Source organism: Vigna angularis, chromosome 4, assembly GCF_016808095.1.
Source record: "Vigna angularis cultivar LongXiaoDou No.4 chromosome 4, ASM1680809v1, whole genome shotgun sequence".
NCBI classification, from domain to species: domain Eukaryota; kingdom Viridiplantae; phylum Streptophyta; class Magnoliopsida; order Fabales; family Fabaceae; genus Vigna; species Vigna angularis.
Window position 1 is genome coordinate 35613624 of NC_068973.1, and position 16478 is coordinate 35630101.

The 16478-nt window shown below is 27.9% G+C and overlaps 1 protein-coding gene across 1 annotated transcript; it reads right to left on the minus strand.

Annotated features, from left to right (window-relative positions):
- Window positions 1-3374: 3374 nt before the first annotated feature.
- Window positions 3375-7787, minus strand: LOC108331115 (DDT domain-containing protein DDR4). The gene is made up of 12 exons (XM_017565741.2): window positions 7687-7787; window positions 7408-7567; window positions 7131-7241; window positions 6377-6463; window positions 6260-6297; window positions 6085-6166; window positions 5766-5872; window positions 5528-5684; window positions 5350-5442; window positions 5116-5239; window positions 4335-4377; window positions 3375-4021 (listed from the first exon to the last, which is right to left on the minus strand). Exons 2-12 carry the CDS (start codon window positions 7528-7530, stop codon window positions 3598-3600), a joined length of 1389 nt encoding a protein of 462 aa, XP_017421230.1. The 5' UTR covers window positions 7531-7567; window positions 7687-7787; the 3' UTR covers window positions 3375-3597.
- Between the last annotated feature and the right edge of the window lie 8691 nt (window positions 7788-16478).

The following is a 16478-nucleotide window of genomic DNA, read 5'->3' on the forward strand; positions in this document are numbered from 1 at the left end:
TATCTAAAACACTGAAACTAATAAAATTGAAATTTGGGAGTTACATTCAGACTGCCATTGTATTTGCTATCTTCCGGAGCACTTTGAAATTATTTATGTTCCACCTTTTTCTTCTTCCTCGACCGCTTGCAACTGACCGGTCGGTGAGTATGATTACCGGTTTGTAGTTGCTCATTTTAGAAAAAAAAAGCGCAACGTGAAACACAGTCACGAGAAAAACTGGTATCACACGTAGCTCGTCGTTAGCCAAAATCCAACGACGTTCAATTTTAAAGACTAATTGTAATAGTTTCAAAACTAAGAGGACTAAAAGGAACAAAAGTTTCGAGTAAGGACTAAACCCAAAATCATGTGATACTTAAGGGATGAAAAACATATTTAACCCTTCCAACTTCAAAAATGTGTATTTGTTATTATATAATTTAAAATTATATTTTAAATTGTACAATTTAAAATGTGTTATCAAATTTTAACTTTTTTTAAATAAAGAATCGGATTACGGGTCTAGAATGCATTTTTAAACTACATTAGTTAAAAAAAATGGAAATAGATTTTGTTGTGTCAATTTATTTATGGAGAGCATCAAGTACAACTTAAGGTTATACATTATAAATTCATATGCTTATCAACATTTACTATTATTCTATATATGTATATTATGTAATCCTGCTTAATAGGAAGAGTGTTACATCATAACAAACAGCTATCTATATATTTAATAATGTCATTCCAAAGATATTAAAGCAATTAGCATCTTAAAGAAAATACTTTTCTTAAATAATTTATATTGAACAAGTTCATTTTCTACTTCTACCGTATACAAAGACACATGAAAGAAAAAACGTGAAAAAAAATAAATTTTTGAAACTATTAAATATCAATTTTAATAGACTTAACATGTAACAAGAAATAATATGATATCACTGTATCTAACATATAAATTCATATTCACTTCAAATGATTCCCTTTACAAGTTATTTAAAAAGTTATTAGGTGATTAAATATTTTGTATAAAAAATATAAAAATATTGATACAATCATAATAATTTGTTTAGAATATTAATATTTTTTCAACATATAAAAGAAATATATATTCACCAAAAAAATATAAATAATCACAAATTAGACTAATGAATATGTTTCCAAACTATTTAAATATTTATCTATTTAATAAATACTTCCTTAAATCATATGCTCAACTACATTTTTGTGACATATAATTGAATGAATAATAAGACTTCATGACTACTAAAATACATTGACATAATCAATAATTTGTATATATAATGTAAACAAACATTAAAGAATAATTAAAAATACAATTATATTAATAACAAGTACGTAAGTGATTTCTTTTTATTTATTAATTAAATATAATTATTTTTATTTATTTATCTTCTTACTTTATAAATTTATTAAATTAAACTATAAATATTTATGGTCTAATTTTTATGGACTAATTTTTATGGTTCATTCAGCGTAACATTTAATGAACAGATTTGTAGGTCAATTATATAAAAATTATTTATTTTTTATTTTTGTTATTTTGAATCAATAAATATAATATATTTAATCTAAAATGAAAAATTATAATTTAAATGTTATTAATAAAATATTCGTTTAAAACAAAATAATAATTATGTTTTTTGAAATTTTGGTTTTTCTGGTTGATTATTAAATTTTTTATTACATACCTAAAAATTATAATTCATTCATGATGGAGTTTTTAATTTTTCATTCAATATTAAAAATATAAATCTTATTTATAACTTAAATTTATGTAAATTATGGTTGATCCACATCAACTACGAATTATGCTAGACAAGCTATTTATTCAACATATTTAAAAGCTCAATCCCCTCACTCCTCATGAGCTAACTCCACAATTACTACTAACTGCACGATTGTTGCGGGGAGTAGAGAAAGAGAACACACTGGCAGAGAAAAGAAAATAAAAAATACTTGTTCCAAAAAGTTTTTTTAGAACATATTTCATAACTTTTTTTCGAAAACATACTGGGTGTTCCTTCCTTTACCACCACAACTTGCTTCCTTCACCACCCATTCCCCTTTTACCCTTTTCTTTTTTTTTCATTCCTATTTTACCCTTATTTAAAATCTCATATGGACATTCATTCTCTTTATCATTCTTCCCTCTTTCTCTTTATTATTTTTCACAGGTTGTCTCTTAGGTTCCACTACCCTTGGGTTGTCTATCATGTTCCACTTCTTCTCTTTTACAGAATTGTGACGTGAGAGTGTGGTGGACTTTGTGTTTAGTAAGATTGAAAGTGGGAAAAGCAATTCATCTTCAGTCGTGAGTGTGGTGGTGCCTCAAGGTGCTGGTTCAGAGGCGTGAGAGGTTCAGAGGTGTGAAGGTGCGTAATAAAATCATAAAATATAAACCCTATAATCTTTAAACGGATGTTGACATCCGTTCTCCCTTAAACGGATGTTGACATCCGTTGACGGATGCTCACATCCTTTTAAAGACGGATGTCAACATCCGTTTAAAGATTATACGATTTATATTTTACAGTTTTTTTTATATTAATTTTGAAGATATTTAAATAATATAATTTATATTTTTTGATATATTATTTTTGAATAATGGATATGGAGGAAAGATGGAAGATGAGAAACGGATGTCATGGAGTTTGGGTGAAAATCTAAGAGGGTTGGGAGGTGGGTGAGAAGGGATAGAAAAATAGATTTTAGGGTTAAAATAAATAATTAGGATTAAAAAGTAAAAAGGTTATTTTTGTAATTATAAAAGGTTAGTTTTGTAATTCAAAAAATATGTAATAAAATTAGGGAGATGGAGGGAGAAAATGTGGTGGTGGAGGGAGTAACACCCAAACATATTTCATGTAGCTTCTTCCAAAACATATTTCACATACAAGTATTCTTGAAAATATATTTGAGAAAGTATTTTGAGTTCAGAAAAGTTATTTTTCCAAAAAATCTCATTCTAAAAGTTTATTATGAAAGACCTTTATATGTTCCAAAAAAATTATTTTAGCATTTTTATTATAAAAATTTCATTCCAAAATATTATTTTAAAACTTTTGGAAAGTTCATTTTGAAAAAGTTCCTGAATATACAATTATAAGGTCACTTTTCTATACGATAAAATGATCATTAAAAATCTGAGAGAGTGGGCCAAGAAATTGTAAGGGTACAAGAACTAAAATCCCTCTTAGCTCACCATTTTAACAGATGATGGTCCTGGACCATAGTAAGTGTCTCAAATTTTATTTTATTTAAATTTCTTTCCACAATAAAAAAAAGATGTTTATAGTGTGGCATTTGTTTCTTGTAAATCATGCAGAGGTTGCTGCACTTGTTTTGTTAGATGTGCACATGCATCAAACTAAACAGCATATAGGTTCTTTAACCATACCTACATATTATATACTCATACTCAGAAATTTCTAGGATCTTATCCGAGACAAAACATGGGTTCGTGGATTCGAAGGCCTAGTATCCGAGAAGAAAAAAATTACGTATAATGATAATCCTTGAAAAAATTATGACTTTTTCAAATCCCCAAATTTTGGTGACATGCTCTAGTCAAAATGCAGGTTCATACCAGTCCTAAATAGAATCGGACAAATCTGTCTTCCCATCATGTTCTTCATCCTCTGAATCCAATATCATGATAGATTCTAAAGCAGAATTGCGAGTGGGTCTCTGTCTTAATGTTTGCTTTGTAGTTAAGCCTCTGCTTTCCAAAATGGCGTGGCTAGGAACTCCAGCTAGCCGCTTGCTGCACCGAACCCCCTTGGGATAAGAAACTGCATGGCTTGAGAGAGCTTCTGAGTTGACTAACTCTCCATCAACAAAATTCTCCTCCTCGCTGATACCATCATTCTCAACTTCATAACCAGCATCAACATCATCAGATATTTGCATGATATCCCGCTCAGAATCACTGTCTGTTGAAACATCTTTTGTCTTGGATTGATCTTCTGATTGTCTGGTTTTGTCTTGGTCAGCGACAGGAGATCTTTTTCTTTTACTGAATATTAAAAATTATGCAAGAGTCAGACCAGAGACAAACACATAGAAAATTGAAACAACAATTAAATATTAGTATGTTAGACTTTGGCAAGTCAAGACAAGTTGTTCTCAATCACTTCCACTTCATCCAGTGAGCATGTGTGACAAAACAATGTCGTATATGCAGTACAGTAAAAGTTGAAAAGTTTCACTTTGCTCCCTTTTTCGTTCCTTTAATAGTTGAAAAAATATTCCTATTCAGCAAAGATAATCCTACACTAAAAAGCAAACAGAATATGATGTCATGGTATAGAATATTATGTAAAACATACTTTGTTAGCTGTATTGCCTCCGTTATTGTTCGATCATAAGCTTCTGCAGTAAACCCAAACAGAACTAATCAATATCTGAACTTTAAATTGATACCATAAAGAAACTGGCAAAGGAAAGAATATATTAATAGTGATAGCAACAAGGTTTATGATGATGATAACAATAAAGGTGGTAATGGTTGTGGTGGTGAAATCAATGAGAAATCTCCAATAGCAACAAAAAATTGTCAAATGTAGCAAGAGAATCTTAAAATCTGAACCAAAATCTCAAATATTTTTCAGTTCTGAGAATGAACGTATAAGTGTGTTGGAATTATTTAAAAACCATTACAACTCCATGTTTGCCAAATGAGTTTAACCTGAACTAGCCTTAACTGTTTCATGTGAACACCATCATCACTCACGAAGAAGAGAAACTAAAACAAATTATACAAAACTGGTGAAATATTTGGTTCATTCTATCAGAGAAAGTTTAGATAAACAATTTACAGCAATTCCAAACAGTGAAAAGTAAGAATTCAAGTTCTATGCATAACATTATGAAATGTTAGGACATTCACAAGTGTACAAACATCCTCTCCTGCTCAGTGAACAAGACTCACCTCACTAACAAAGCATACAATACATAAACAAGCTACAAAGCAATGCACAACACAGGCAAATTCGTTAACATGCAGTACAACAATTGTCCTGTGGATCAGAATTAGTAGGTGTCAGATTGTAAGATGCTAATGCAGTGCAATGGAACATATAAGTAAATGAACATATAACACATACTTACCAAATGTATAACAAATAGGTCTTCGAGTGCGACAGGCACGTGTATTTCCAGAACAGTAGGAGTTTTGAATATCCTTTAACAGCATATCCTGTCTCTGCTTTTTCTTCATTGTTTTTTCTTTCTTCTGCACAAATTAAAGGAAATATTCTCATACATCAATATCACAACCAAAGATGTGATGTTCTGCAGAGTGAATGTCCACCTATCAAACACTAAACAAAAGGATGTCCATACCTCACGAAGCTTTTCAAGAGCAGGAATAACATTGCTCTGAAGCTTTGTACTAACAGAAACTTTCACAGAAGACTTGCTGAACGAGAATTTTTTCTGCAATTAACATTTAAAGATTAAGTTAAAAAGGTTTCAAATCCATGGGGAAAAGCATGGCAAAAGGTGGTTAAATTCATCTCACAGCTACTTCTGCAAATTCTTCAAGATTGGAAGCAAGGGTTTCCCACTGAATGCTGGGGAGTGATAAATGCCTATTACCCTCATCTTTTGGAATTGAGTCTGATTTAATAACTTCCCTGTACAATCTGTGACTCTGACCTTTTGAAGTTGCATCGTACCTGTGACAAAAATAGACACATTAGCAATGACAATTTTAGGGTTTTGGGAAGATTGGATCATACTTGAAAAGGAAAAAGTACCAGTAAGATGTGCCAGTTCCATCTCTTCCTAAGGCATCTTTGCGAAAAGATGAGATTTGAGTTCTTTCTTTTAAAGCATTATTTATGTATGACACTGCATCATGTTGCTGAATATACACAAACAACCAAACAAAATAATTTACGATCAGACAATTAAAACAGAAAAAAGGGATTAAATAAAAATGTGGGTGGAATAATCAAAGATGATATCAAAAAATAGTCTAGGAGGATTATGAAGTCATGAGAATGCAAAAGTATTCATATGTTCATTTATTAAATAAACAAAAATATAAAGAAACCAATAAGGAGATGATAATACATCAGCTCTAACTTCACAAAGCGCTTTTAGCAGTAGTAAACGATCTGATGGATCAATTTCCTTGTACTTGGATATCTCCTGTCTGCACAGGCATTGATGACAATAGTTTTATTAAAAAAAGAAAAAAAAACATTGCAATCAGTAACAATCTAACATGATCAGTGTATCTCAGTACCCTTTAGATGGTACAAGTGGAATCTCCCCCTCAGCGACCTGTAACACATGCAAGTAATAATTCAGTCAGAAATTAAGAAAATGGAAAAAGCAAAGTCAAACAGTGTTAGTGATTTACCCATGGCCACCACATAGTAAGTTTCTTACAGAGTGCAGTCACCCATTTGTCAGAATCCTCCAGTGTTTTACTCACAGGTGGCATTCCCTGACAGGAACACAATTGATGCTAAATCCACAATAAAAATAATGATATGATAGGAAGACATTGACAGAAAAATAAAATCCATGTGAAGAATATAATAGTATGATTGATTTGAGGGAGTCAACCAATTTACAGAATTAGTATATTAAATTTCATGACAAAATGCACCCCAATGCATACTTGGGGCTATTTTACAATTTTCAGGCAACAGAAAAATGCCCATTCCCCTGTGTCTCTATTGGACTTGGAGTATTTGACCAGTGAATCTAATTCTCCTTTCAAAATTATTATTAAAATCCAATGAAGCACTTCATTTGAAGTAAAAAGTTATAAATTGGAACCCTGATCAAGCTGAATTAAGATTATAGCCTCTAAACAATCACACCAACCAAGTAATTATCACCATCTAACTCTTCTTATCCATTCCAGAAACCACACACAATGACATAGAAAAACACAAGCATTTCTCCAGTCTTTTTACATGCCATGACTCAAACTATAATCACAAAAAATTACCAAAATTACAACATTTCTACATTTGCACAACACCTCTCCATTACTACACCGTCAATCTCATGCACCCACACATCAATCAATAACATTCCAGAAAAAAAAAATGTTTTTTTTGGCAGAAAAATATAACTTTCAGCAACCATGGTAAATAAAATACCTTCAAAAGCTGAATATGAAGGCGAGCAAGCGAAGCATCAGGCTTAACAAGCCCAATCTCAATATCCTCAGCAGAAAGCTTCAAATCATTTCCAAGTATCGGATTAAACACCTAAATAGATAATACCGTACACAAGAAATAGCCATAAACATTAGTCACTCTACTGAACAAATAAACAATAGCATACAATCTTTTATTCAATTTGCTACCTACTGAAACAATTTCAAACCTCTATCAAAATGTCGTTAATAAGGAAAATAAATTACAGATCTCTTACCTCCAAAAAATTGAGAATAGAAGCGAGTTCCCATCTCCCGCGCAGCTTGAAAATTTCTTTGTCCAAATCGCTTCCATCAAAACCCATTGGCTTATTGTCACCACCTTCTTCTGCGGCCTGCATGGTTGCTCGGTGACTTTGCGCTCTCAATTAGAACCACCTAACAAATGATTGAAGCACGATGAAAAATTAAAACACAAAGAGTTATATTTTGATGGGTAAGATATAAAAGAACACAATGCAGTTTCCCGCTCAAATATAGTTTTTTCACTTTTTTACCACTGGAAAGTTTAACATTGCACACTCTTCTGTGTTTTGTAGTTTCTAGGGTTAATTTCAGAATCGCGCCTTCAAATTTCGGTTCCCTCGCGGCTTCATTAAACGCACAGTTTAATCACAGTAATATGTTGCCAGTGCTGATTGCCAGAGTAAAATAGTAACTACAGTTGCACAGTTTTGTATTAATCTTGACATAAATTTATTAGAATTTGTACATTTATTAAAGTTTGTAACAATTATTATAGGGTAGAGGAGAATATAAAATCACATTTTACTACTATTTGTGCTAACATTTTGTGACTGTTATCGTATTTGTAATTTTATATTATCATTATTATAAAGTATTTTTCTTGGTAATGATATTTGAGAATCTACTATAATAACAATAATATCTTATTTTGATTCGGTTAAAAATTTAGATTCGAAATGTAAATATAATTTTAAAGTTTGATTCTATATCAATATCAAATTGAAAAAGGTGAAGAGTTTATTTTGTTGAAGTATTGAAATGCAGGATATATCTAAATTTTACATTAATCTATTTTTTTACAACTTTAACTTTATCATGATTTTTTATATTTTTAATTAAGTTCTATTAAAAAATAATAATTTAATAAGTATTTCATTAATATTAGATATTTTGCAATTGATTACATGTGATTTAGTATTTCTTTTTAATAGAGTAATAATAATGTTATTTCGTCTTATATTTTGTTAATAAATATGATTTTTTATGTTTAATACTATATATTATAATTTATGTAAAATAAGTCACTTTTATTACTTTTATGTTGTGAAATATACTGATGGCTTCTAAGTGATTGTGTGAAAAAGTATGAATTATAATTTCGTTCAGTTATGACTCATCATACATCATGTATCATGTCTTCCTATAAAATAGAGTTAATTTTTTACTCAACCAACATAATATTTAGTCATGAAAAAAAATATTTTTTTTATAATTTTCTTCCTCAATCGTAACAGGTAAAATATTATTATATAATAATCTTATTTTTATTTAATTAAATTAGTAAAATAATAAACTTTGTAAATTTATTTAGTAAAATAAATTATGTTTATAATTTTATAAATTTTAATTTTAAAGAATAAACATATTATAAATTTTATAAAAATATATATATAACAAACAATAATCTAAAACTAACTTTCAAATAAAACTCAACTAATTAAAGATTATTTCGAAAGCGAATTTAATTAATCATAAATTTATACAATACTACTCATATTACTGTATACAATATAAGCTATGAACCTACAGAGAAAGATTTACATAATGCAAGCTGTGTGAATCATCATTTCTCACTTCATGGTTGGCTAGTGCAAACTGTGAACCATGGGGACGGAAACCAGAACAAAATATTTGGACAGTTGAAAACAAACATATTCACATAACTCAAATAATAAAAAAAATCAATACATCAAAATTCAATTGAAAAAGAGAGAGTTGATTATTCAATACAATGATGAAGAAAAAATAATACACACACAGTTAATATAAATGTTAAATAACATATATTTAATTAAAAAATTTAAGTTCCCAATATAATAAAAATATTAAAATTTATAAGTGATTTGAAACTAAATTAAAACTAAATAATTTAACATGTTTTTTTACAAATAAATACATTAATAAAATACTATTATAATAAGATAAAAGTGTAGTTTTCATAGCCAATCTTTTATATTGTTTGTTTAATTTATCAACTGTATTTTATTTAATGACGTGTAAAAAACTATGTATGAGTATAGTTGTCAAATTCTGAATGTTCGTAATATCTAACTATTACAATATTATAAGTAATAAAAAATACTTTTAGAGCTGTTTTTTTATTTTATAATTTTTTATAATCTTGATGGTTGTAATAATAGTTATTTTTAGTTATAAATAACTTTTTTCATCACTTAAAAAAGTAAATCTACATGCACACACTGTTTTTATTTATACTGTTTGTTTATAAAAATAGATAATTCAAATATTTATATCTATATTATTTATTAGAAATGACAACAGATGCTACAAACTGTCCAAAAAGAAGAAACATTTATTCTCCAACAATCTTATACATTTTGATAGCTTTCTCTTGTTGCTTCAGGAACGAATACTCTCGAACATAGCAGTTAAACAGCCCCATCATTAGTTCCAAGTTACCCGGTAGCCAAGTCCAAGTGATCCAGTAGCTGAAACACAATCATCAGCAGAGAATTGTTCGCATAGAGAAGCTCCTTCGCGTTGAGCGCAACAGAAAAAGTTTCATCAGGCTTTCCCATCCATTGGAGCACGAGCGCTTTGAGAGCAAGAGCGTAGGGGGAATCAGGGTGCTTAGCAAGGAGCGTGACATGAGAGCTTTCTTGAACTGGTGCGAATCATTTGAGAGCTTTCTTGAACTGGTGCGAATCAATGACGTCCATATTGGACAAACCTTGTGCTCAGGAATGCCACCAAGCCGAACTTGGTTGCCATTGGAATGAATTGAAGGTTCCAGGAGATGAGTATCTAGAATGGTTGTGCCAAGTCTTGTTAGTTACCATCACCCTGAACCATAAGTAAACCACAGTATTCAAGAATGTTTATTAAATTTAAAATTTCAAATGGGTTATGAACCTATATTTATATTTATGTTCTAGTTTATGTTTTAAAATTTAAAATTTTGGTGAGATTTTTCTACTTATGATTGATTTAAAATAAATTTTGGTAATTAGATTTATCAAATTTGAGAATTAAATATTATTCTTAAAATTTGATGTTTAATTGCAATAATTATATTGAATATTTTAATGTTTATTTGTTTTACTGAAGTTGAAGTTAATTAGAGAAAATTTAACAGACTTTTATGCAATTTTAAAAGATTAAGAAAGACATAAATGAAATTTTAGAGACAATTCAGTTGATATTTAAATATAATTAATTTAATTTGAAAATATTAATAGAAAATATCTATCAAATATTCTTAAAAATTGATTAAATATGTTGAATATTTGAAAGATATAAGATATAAGATAAAAAATCTTATCAACATAATATTTAAAGTCCAAACTCAATCAAGTTTATATAAAGAGATGGAAGGATATAACTCATTTATTCACTCATACTCCTTTATTGAAAGCAATCATTCATCACTCGTCTCACTTTTATTTTATCGTGTATTTCACTCTATTCATGGAGGACTATAAGCTTATAGGGTTATTCCATCATAATTTCATTATGGATACTGACGTTAAGTTGAATTAATGAATTTGATTATTTTCATTATTGATTTGAGTTATTCTTCTCATATGTCTTGCATTTCTCAATCATATTAAAAGCAATGATTTTAGCATCATAAGGTATTTGAATCTATGTGCATATTAATCATATGAATTCAAGGGTTTATAGGTTTGATTGAAAATAGGCTTGATTGAGAATTTATTTTGATTGAATTTAGGATCTTTCATATGATTAAACATGTTATTGCTACTAATTGAGAATGTACTTTAATTTGTGGTAGGAATTTCAACTATAATTAATTGAGATTTTACTTTGATTAATTAGCTTTTAATTTGGTCTGGGAATTTAAGAATATACATGATTAAACAAATAGGATTTGATTTGGAATCTGGTTGAATTCATTGTGAATAATTTAAGAAGGTCTTGCATTTGATTGAGAATCTACTTTGGTTAATTGTATGATCCTTAAATTAATTAAGATTGTACTTTAATTAATTTGAAACTCAAACAATAATCAATTGAACAATGATGTGTGGATAATCAATGATGAATTTATCTTGGAAAAAAGTGAAATTAGCCTATTTCATTATAATTATTTCAGAGTTTCTCATTTGTTCTTCAATTAAACTCATGTCATTCAACATCACCATATTCATTAGGATAAATTTATATTATTATTTTTAAGCATTGTATAGCATAAAACTAAAGTATTGAAAAACAATTATATATTCGTTGCGAAACGACTCAGAGTTAGTTTAATCCTGTCTACTTTCTTTACTACTAACTTGGCAATACTGAAGTTGTCTTGTAAAGTACACTAATTTGATAACTTTAACGACAACGTATCAAATCTGGCATCGTTGTTGAGGAATACGGTTAGTATTTTGAATATTTTGATTTTGATTTTGATTTTCATTTGTTTCTTTTATTTTCTCCTAACGCATATAGATTTAATTTAGTTTGAGTTATTTTGTAGTTTTTAGTTATCCTCATTGTTAGCAAAAAAATTGTTCTTGTTTTAATTAAGAATTTATCTTGAGAAGTATTTGAGGCTTATTTTAATATACTTTGGCTAGAAAAAACTTAGTATTTAAGTTGTCTATTGTGACGTACCCCTCTTTCCTAGGAGTGGACTCAAACAAAGTATTGCTTATCTCTTATTTGAAATCTTTCTTTAAAGCAATAACAAAAGAAAGAAAAAGAAGTCAAAAACAGATAAACAACTTAAGGAAGACTGCGTAGTGCATGCCCGAGCTAATCCGAGAGAATTTTATCAAATTAACTTGAAAGTTGAAAGAAATTTGCATAAACTGCGAAAAAAGTTTGAAATTTGGTGTTTTACTAAGGAACACTTCCTACACATTAAGTCATGTCACCTTCATTATTTCCAGTCACAAATATATCTTCAAATCCTTTACCTAATCCTAACCCAAACAAGATAGCACAAAGAGCCATTAGAAAATTACTCACCTCCCACAACACAATAACATAAAAGATCCTAATGAGGAGTGGGAGTATAGACCTGACTTATTAAATGCCTTACCTAATTTAACGGGTTACCAAGGTAGAATCCACACAAACACTTAAGATAGTTTCACATGTTGTGTGGAAATTTTATATCTCCTAGGATCACAATAGATAGCCTTAAAAGGAGAGCTTTTCCTTTTACTAAATTGTGATCCTGGGAGATCTAAAATTTTCACACAACATATGGAACTATCTTAAGTGTTTATGTGGATTCTCTCTTGGAAATCCATTAAATTTAGGTAAGGCATTTAATAAGTCAAGTCTCAAGTCTCATTCCTCATTGGGATATTTTATGTTATTATGGATAACAGTGATGTGAGAGGTGGCTAATTGTTTGATGGTTCTTTGCGTCATCTTGTTTGGGTTAGGATCAGGTAAATGACTAGAGGATATATTTGTGGCTGAAGATAATGAAGGATGTATGGCTTCAGATGTAGTAGGTGTTCCCTCAATAAAACACCCAAATTTCAAACTTCTCCGCAACTTATGCAAATTCCTTCACTTATGGGTTAATTTGATAAAATTCTCCTGGATTAACTCAGGTCATGCAGTACGCAGTCTGCCTCATGTTGTTTCTTTGTTCTTGACTTCTTTTTCTTTCTTTTGTTCTTGCTTTAGAGAAAGATTTTAAATAAGAGACAAGTAAGACTTTGTTTGGGTTCATTCTCATAAGAGAGAGGTGTGTCACAATGGACAACTTAAATACCAAGTATTTCCTAGCTATAGTATATTAAAACTAGTCTCAAATACTTCATAAGAAAAATTCTTAATTAAAACAAAAACAAATATTTTGTTAACAATAAGGATAACTAAAGACTACAAAATAACTCAAACTAAATTAAATGTATATGCATTAAAAAAAACAAATGAAAACAAAATCAAAATACTAACCGTATTCCCCGACAACAGAGCCAAATTTGATATGTCATCGTTGAAGCTATCAAATTAATATTACTTTACAAAACAACTTCAATATTACTAAGTTAGTTGTCAAAAAAGTATATAAGTTTAAAGTAATTATGAGTCGTTTCCCAACAAATACATAATTTTTTTCAATATTTGCCTCTTTTGTAGACTCTAAAAAAGGTCAATGAATGTATGCAATGCTTAATAATAAGAATAAAAATCTATCATAATGAATTTGGAGTCGAAGAATGACGTGAGCTTAATTGAAGAACAAACAAAAATCTTTGAAACAATTATAATGAAATAAGCTAATTTCACTGTTTTTCAAAAATAAATTAATCATCGGTTATCCAGAGATTACTGTTCAATTGATCATTGTTCGAGTTTCAAATTAATTAAAGTACATTCTTGATTAACTTGAGGGCGATCGTACAATTAACCAAAGTTGATTCTCAATCAAATGCAAGACCTTCCTAAATTATTCACAATGAATTCAAGCAAAGTACATTTTCAATCAAATCGTATTGTGTTTAATCATGTTTATTCTTAAACCCGCTAACCAAATTAAAAGATAATTAATCAAACTAAATTATCAATTAATTACATAATTCTTACCACCAATCAAGCTACGTTCTCAATCAGTGGCAATGACACGTTTAATCATATTAAAGTTTATAAATTCAATCGAAGTAAATTCTCAATCAATTTTAGAAATCCTTAAACTCATATGATTAATATGCATGTAGATTAATGAAAAAAATCATTGTTTTTAATATAATTGAGAGATGCAAGACATATAAACAGAATAACTCAAATCAATAATCAAAAGAATCAAATTCATTAATTCAATTTAACCTTAAAATCCATAATGAAATTAGAATTGTCCTATGAGCTTAACCCTTCAGGAATAGAGTGAAATAGGTTTATTTATATATGTTTGATTGAGCTTAGACTCTGAATATTATGTTGATATAATCTTTTATTTTGTATTTAATATCTTTTAAATATTCAACCAAATTAATCAATTTTTAAGAATACTTGATTGATATTTTCCGTTGATATTTTCAAATTAAATTAATTATTTTTAAATATCAATTGTTTTGTCTAGTTTAAATGCATAAAATTTTAACTTTAGTTGTACAAATAAACATTAAAATATTCAACATAATTTATGCAACTAAAAATGACATTTTAAGTATCTTTAATTCTCAAACTCAATAAATTTAATTAGCATAATAATTTCATCAAAAATTTAAATTTTAAAGCATATTTATGAACATAAATATATATATATATATTGCTAATGCGCTTTCAGTTGATACATTTTAGCAATGCGTACCGGGTTGTAGTAGACAAAAATATACTTATATATCATGAATTCTAAGTTTTAAAGTTAAGGGTATTTTAATAATTTTCATTCTCAAAACAAAAAAAAACCTCCAAACCCTTGGTGACCTCCCTCATTCCTTTGAGTCCTTTCTCTTTCATCTTTCTCACTCCAACATTTTCTCTATCATAGCCCCAACTGAAAAAATGATTTTATAATGAGTTTTCATTTTATAATTTTTGTCTTATCAGGAATTGGTAATTTGCCTGAAAAAAAAATGAGAAACACTCGTTGTTAAATAATTTCTTACAAAAAATGATTTTATAATAAATTTTCATTTTATAATTTTTGTCGCATATAATTTTATCTAATTATAATGACATCCGAAAGAATTGGTAATTGGCCTGGAGGGTTTTTTAGAGATGATGATTCAATATATGCAGATGATGAAATTAAAAAGGTTAGTGAAGATGGTGAAATTGAAGAGATCTTGAATGAGGTGAATATGTCAATGACTCAAAAAGGTTGGAGTGAAAGAGATGAAAAAGAAAGAGTTAAGAGGAATGGGAAAGGTGAGTAAGGGTTTGAGTTTTTTTTTTAAGTTTTGAGAATGAAAATTATTAAAATACCGTTAAAACTTAAAATTATATAAGAATATTTTTGTCTACTAAAACCCGATATACATTACTAAAATGTACCAACTCAAAAATTGACATACGCACGTTAGCAAATAGGTTAATTTATTTTTAGGCAATGGTTACCTGAGTAGGCTAATATCATAATGACACCAAATCTATTTATTTATAAACAGGTTGAGAGTACTTATTTGATGGATTTTATACATTTGAGTATTTTTGTCCGGCTTAGTATACATATTTATATAAAAAATTATTTATTTTAATCTTTACGTTTATTTTCTATTTTTTAATATTTATTTTAATTAAAATAATTATTTTATTAATTTTATTGTTTATTTAAATTTAACTGATTTTTTTATCATTTTCTTAAACTTAATCATTTTATTTCAAAATAAATAAAAACTATTTATAACAAAGTTACAAAATTATTTTAATTTTATGATTAAAATAATAATAATAATAATTTTATTAATTTTTATTATCATAAAAAGATGTAAAGATACATGTTTTCACTAATAAAATAATAATTATAAAAGTTATTATAATTATAAAAATAAATTTAAATATTTTTAATCATTTGATTGAATTTTTTTAATTTAGAAAAATATTAAAGTTAAAAATTTAGAGCCACATAAAAAATAATAAAATTTTACATAAGTTATGATTAAAAGAGTAAAATTGGTAAAATGAGTTTTAATTTAAAAACTCTTGTTAAGATGACAAAGTAGGAAAGAAAGGATGTATACCAAAAAAGAATAATCCTTTTATCTAGTCATATAAATTATTTCTTCTATTTTATAAGAAATTAAAATAGAGAACTATTTTTTATAACTTTTTTAATTAATTTTAGTGTGCATATTTTATTATTAACTTTATCTTTATTATTATTATTATGTATTTAAGTTTTAAAACTGTTTTTTTTTAATTTAATAACTACTAACTCTTATAAAAAATATTCATTGTATAGTTACTTTTTTATTTTTCTAAATATATTTTTTAAATATTTTTTTATAAATTTATTTTTTAATTTAATAATATAATAATAGTTATTTTTTTAATTTTTTATATCATAATGTTGGCAGGAAAAAATTAACTAATTAAATTGATTTTGCAGTCTAATAAAAATCACAGCATCAATAATTGCATAATAAAACACCCTTTCATGAAA

What these genes read in the sequence shown, in the direction of transcription:
- LOC108331115 (XM_017565741.2), bottom strand. Translation starts at nt 7,530, where the DNA reads ATGCAGGCCGCAGAAGAAGGTGGTGACAATAAGCCAATGGGTTTTGAT. An exon ending in ACCTATTTGTTATACATTTG is followed by an intron (nt 4,378 to 5,115) that starts GTAAGTATGTGT and finishes GGTTTACTGCAG; the next exon opens with AAGCTTATGATCGAACAATA. An exon ending in GAGGCAATACAGCTAACAAA is followed by an intron (nt 4,022 to 4,334) that starts GTATGTTTTACA and finishes TTTAATATTCAG; the next exon opens with TAAAAGAAAAAGATCTCCTG.